Genomic DNA, 5,372 nt, shown 5'->3' with positions numbered 1-5,372 from the left:
GCAAAGCCCTGGCTGGCGCCCCGGCGGCCGCCGCAGCAGCAGCAGCAGCAGCAGCCGCAGCAGCAGCAGCTGTCTACCGACCCGCACACCGCTGGAGGCAGCCTCGAGCTCGCCCCGCTGCAGCAGCCAAAGGGTCCCGGGGGTCTGTGGGGCGCGGGGCTGGCCGCAGGAGCAGCGGAAGCAGCACTAGGGCGGCAGCAGGGGCGGCGCCGCAGCAGCAGCTGCAGCTGCAGCAGCAGCAGCAGCGGCGGCGCGGCGGCGAGGGCCCTTCCGAGGCACGCTGGCCCCCAAAGAGTCCCAAATAGACTTTAATTGAAGCTACAAAACCGCTGGAAGACGAAAGAAAGCCGCAGGGCGGGGCCGGGAAGCCGGGGTTTGGTGCGGCGCCGCGCACAGCCAGCTGCTGCGGGGAGGCGTTCGCGCGCCTTCTGCGGGGAAAGTGCAGCAAAAGTGGTCCAGTGGACAGGCCAGTGGTGCTTTGCCGGTGACTTTGCAAAAGAAAAGCCGCAGAAGGCCCGGCGCCCGCGGATTCCCTGCTGCCGCCTCGGCCGACCCGCCGAACCCGCAGCAGCAGCAACTGGAAAGCGGCGGAAAGCGAGGCTAAACTCCAGGCTCCTGAGTCCAAAACAGAGCTGTAAAGTTCTTTTCCAAAACGCAACTTGCACGCAAAATTTGACTCCAAACGCCCGAGAAACAACCCTAAACAAACGCGAATGCAACAAATGCGCAGCACCAGCGGCGGGCTGCGGCTGCTGCGCGGCTGCTGCTGTACGTACACCGCAGCGCTGCTGCCAGTGGCTGCATGGGGGCTGCGCTGGTTGGGGAAAACTGGCCTCCTTTTCTCCTCTTTTCCGAGTTTTTACTTCTTTTTTACATTTTATTTCAATTTACTTCCACACAGAGACCTAGAAGAGCCGCTTTGTCCTTCAAAAGGCGCCTCCCGCCCCCGAGACTGCAGCGCGCCCACCCCCGGTGTATATACACCGCGGGCCAACGCTAGCGGCTTTCCCTCACTTGTACTCAGATTTTATAGTTCATAAATGGATTTCCTCTTTTTTTAAATTGAAGAGCTGCAGCAGCCCTTTCTAGCTGCTGGTACTCAGCACTGGCTAGCTCTGGAGTGTATGTAGACTAGAGAGGAGAGCTGGCGCGTCTCACAGCCACAAACGCCCTCAGGGCCAAATATGAATTTTAAAATGCATTTTAGCTGCTGCTGCTGCTGCTGGCTGCTGCTGGCTGCTGCTGCTGCTAATTTAGCTTCCGTGTTGCTGCTGCCTTCAGCTAGTATCCATAGCTGCTGCTGTCTTCTCGCAGAGGCCACATAGCGTACTTGCTGCTGCTGCTGCTGCTTCTCGCAGAACACCGGGACAGTTGCTGTTGTTGTTGCTGCTGCTGCTGCTGCTTAGCCCAGCCTCTTGTGCAGCTATTAACTTGCTGCTGCTGCAGCAAACTAGTCACTCAACTGCTGCTGCTGGCAGCTGCAGCACAGGCCCAATGAGCTCAGAGGGGCCCCTTCAAAAGATATCAAATGTGGAGGACTTACAAGAGGGTTATAAAACCCCAAAAATGGTTTTAAATTATTTAAAATGGTTTAACATGATCTAAAATGATTTAAAATGATTTAAAATGATTTAAAAAGGTCTAAAGTGATATGAAAAGCTTTAAAATGATCTAAAATGGTTTAAAATGGTCTAAAAGTATTCTAAAAAGATATAAAAAGACTTCAAAAGATCTTCAAGAATTCGAAATGTCCTAAAAGGCTTAAAAGGCCCAGAAGCGAATTTTTGAAAAGTTTGAAAAACTACAAGAGACCCAAAAGGCCTTAAAGTGTTTGAAGATTTCACTGATTGTATAAAATTGAATATTTTATAAATTGAATAAAATTAAATATTTTATAAATTGGATGAAATCAGAGATTTTATAAATTAAATAAAATTAAAGATTCTAAAGGACCTAAAAGGAAACAAAGAGACTAGACAGGGCTCAAAAGGACATATAGAGATGTGAAAAGAACTTTAAAAAGAACCAAAAGAAGCTTTAAAAAGACCTAAAAAGACTTTAAAAAGACCTTAAAAAGATCTTTAAAGGGGTTCTTCTTAGACCTTTTGAAAGACCTAAAAAGGACATTTAAAAAGAACTAAAAGGGGTCTTTAAAGAGATCTAAAAAGGATTTTTAAAAAGGCCTAAAAGGCTTTGGAGAGATCTAAAAAGGATCTCCAAAAAGACCTAAAAAGGATCTTTGAAAAGATCTAAGAATGCCTTGAAGGGCCTTAGAGGGTCTCGAGGGTTTTAGAAAAGGAGTTAAGCGCTTAAAGGGCCTTAAAAGGTTTAAAAGGGCTTAAAAGGGTTTTAAAATGATCCCAAAGGCCCTTTAAAGTGCTTTAAAAAGTTCAAAAATGATTTTAAAATGTTTTATAATTGTTCATTTATATATAGGTCTTTTAAATGGTTTTAAAAGACCTATATATAAATGAACAATTATAAAATGTTCTTTAAAAGTTTTAAAAAAATGTTTTAAAAATGTTTTAAAAATGTTTTAAAAATGTTTTTTTTTTGGTTTAGAGGGTTTTAAAGGGTTTTGAGGGCTTTAAATTTTTAAGAGTTTGAAGGGTTTTGAAGCTTTAAAGGGTTTGAGGGGTTTTAAGGGTTTTAAACTCCTTAGAGGGTTTGAAAGGACTTGAAAGACTTTAAAGGGTTTAAAGGGTTTAAAGGGTTTAAAAGGTTTTAAAAGCTTCAAAGGGTTTTAAGGGTTTTAAGTGTTTTAAGAGCTTGAAAGGGTTTGAAGGGTTTTAAAGGATTTGAAGGGTTTGAAGGGTTTTAAATGATTTATGAGGGTTTTAGAAGTCTCACTAAAACCCTCAGAGGGCCTTAAGGGGTTTTCAAAGACTTTATAAACCCTTGAAGGTCCTTTGAGGGTTTTGAAGGACTTTATAAACCCTAAAAAGGCCTCAAGGGTTTTAAAAAGTCTCTCAAAGCCCTAGAAAAGGGTTTTGAAGGGGTTACAGTTCTTCAAGGGTTTAAAACCCTCTAAGGGTTTAAAAATTTTCGAGGGTTTGAAGTCTTTGAAGGGTTTTAAACCCTCAAAGAGTTTTAAATGCTTGGAGGGTTTTAAACCCCTGAAGGGTTTAAGTTCCGTAAGGGTTTAGACCCTTGAAGGGTTTTAAGTTCTTTAAGGGTTTAAACCCTCGAAGGGTTTTAAACCCTCAGAGGGTTTAAAACCCTCCAAGGGTTTTAAGTCAGGCCTGAGGGTTTTGCTGCATTTGCTGCTAGCTGCGCCCGAAGGGTTTACAAGGCCAGTAAAAATGGCTTGTGACAGCAGCAGCAGCAGCAAGAAACCAGCAGCAGGAGAGCAGCAGCAGCAGCAGCAGCACAGCATAGCAGCAGCAAGGGTTTAGGGTTTCTGTGGGGACTGCAGCGCGTTGTTGAGCCACAAGCCCAGGGAAGCAGCAGCTAGCCACAGCTAGCTGCTGGGAGCAGCAGCAGCCACAGCTAGCTGCTACTAGCCGCAGCTAGCTACAAGTAGCTGCGCAGCTAACTACCAATGGCTGCAGCTAGCCGCAGCTAGCTGCAGCTAACTACACACTGCAGTAGCTAGCTGCAGCCAACAACAAATAGCTGCAGCAGCTAGCTGCAGCTAGCTGCTGCTAGCCGCTGCTATCTGCAGTCAGCTGCAGCAGCAAGCCAGCAGCTGCAGCAACTGCACCAGCTGCAGCAGCTAGCCAGCAGCTGCAGCAACTGCACCAGCTGCTGCTGCAGCAGCTAGCCAGCAGCTGCAGCAACTGCACCAGCTGCTGCTGCAGCAGCTAGCCAGCAGCTGCAGCAACTGCACCAGCTGCTGCTGCAGCAGCTAGCCAGCAGCTGCAGCAACTGCACCAGCTGCAGCAGCTAGCCAGCAGCTGCAGCAACTGCACCAGCTGCAGCAGCTAGCCAGCAGCTGCAGCAACTGCACCAGCTGCAGCAGCTAGCCAGCAGCTGCAGCAACTGCACCAGCTGCAGCAGCTAGCCAGCAGCTGCAGCAGCAGCAGCAACGACTGCAGCAACAAGCTCTCTGTGAAGCTGCGCCACGAGAATGGCTGATGAGGGTTTAGGGTTTAGGGTTTGAGTTCAAAGAAGAAATGGGGGTTTGGCAGCGAAGGAGGGTTTAGGGTTTAGAGGCAAACAAGGGTTTAGGGTTTGGACCGAGGGCCTAGGGTTTGAGGATAAATCAGGCTTTAGAACAAGGAGGCAAAGGAAAACGCTATAACCGCACTAAACCCTAAACCCTAAACCCTAAACCCTCGAGACAGCAAAATTAGAAAGGATGAGTCCAGAAGAGACAAAACACATGAAAAGAGAGTAGAGAGCAGCATGGGGGCTTTTGAGCAGCAGCAGCAACTGCAGCAGTTGTTGCAGGAGTTGCTGCTGCTGCAGCCGCCGCTGCTGCTGCTGCTGTTGCTGCTGCTGCTGCTACTGCTGCTGCTGCTGCTCTTACAGCGTCTCCTGCTCCATCTGGAAATCAGGGTTTGTGAACAAGCGGCTAAATCTGCTGTCTTGCAGCAGCTCAGCAGCAACTGCTGCGTCCCGTTTTTGCTTCTTGCTGTTACTATCCTGCAGCAGCAGCAGCAGCAGCAGCAGCAGGTGGCAAGGAGCACATACAGCAGCACAGACCCTCAGCAGTAAGACGGCAGCAGCAACAGCAGCAGTAACACCGCCAGCCGCAGCACAGCCACAAGCACTCCAGCAGCAGCAAGAGCACCAGCAGCAGCAGCAGCAACAGCAGCAGCAGCAGCAGCAGCAGAAACAACAACCCCACCCCCACCATTCTTACCTTCGTGGCCTCCAAAGTCCTCTGCAGCTTTTCAGCAAATTCGGCATTTGTCTTTGGCAGCTTCCGCCGCACCTGCAAACGCAAGCTCCAAACCCTAAACCCTAAACCCTAAACCCTAAACCCTAAACCCTAAACCCTGGACTCTGTATCCTAGCTTAGCTCCAAATCCGTGCATTGAGTTCCAAACCCTGCGCCTTTCTTTCTTTATTGCAAACCCTAAACCCTGATAGTTAAGTAAACCCTAAACCCTAAACCCTCATCTCCCTCAAAACCTAAGCCCAGCAGCAGATGCAAACCCTACACCCTCAAAAACTGTAAACCCTAGATTGTAATCTGGGTACGAACAACCCTTGAAGCCAACCCCTAAACCCTAAACCCTAAACCCTAAACCCTAAACCCTCGAGCTCCGACCTGTATGCGCATTGTCTTTTTCTTTTCAAGTCTCTCTTTGATTTTCTGCTGTCTGTACGCCTCAAACGCGAAGGGTTCCGCTGCTGCCTGCAGCAGCACAAGTAGACAAAGCCTCGAGCAGCGTGCAGCAGCAGCAGCAGCTGCTGCTGCTGCA

At 48.5% G+C, this 5,372-nt stretch overlaps 1 protein-coding gene across 1 annotated transcript in view; it reads right to left on the bottom strand.

The window, feature by feature from the left end:
* Positions 1–4,467: 4,467 nt before the first annotated feature.
* The window catches only part of ETH_00010260 (uncharacterized protein), a gene marked incomplete at both ends in the record, with an annotated part of 6,913 nt that continues 6,008 nt past the window's right edge, over positions 4,468–5,372 (bottom strand). Inside the window, 3 exons of the mRNA XM_013374094.1 lie at positions 4,468–4,587; positions 4,808–4,879; positions 5,219–5,305. Coding sequence (XP_013229548.1) covers positions 4,468–4,587; positions 4,808–4,879; positions 5,219–5,305 — 279 coding nt within the window. The remainder of the gene's footprint in view (positions 4,588–4,807; positions 4,880–5,218; positions 5,306–5,372) is intronic.

Source organism: Eimeria tenella, genomic scaffold (genome assembly GCF_000499545.2).
Source record: "Eimeria tenella Houghton genomic scaffold, Eth_scaff190, whole genome shotgun sequence".
NCBI lineage: Eukaryota > Apicomplexa > Conoidasida > Eucoccidiorida > Eimeriidae > Eimeria > Eimeria tenella.
Note: the sequence above shows the minus strand (reverse complement) of the source record. Positions and strands in the feature narration are given on the sequence as shown.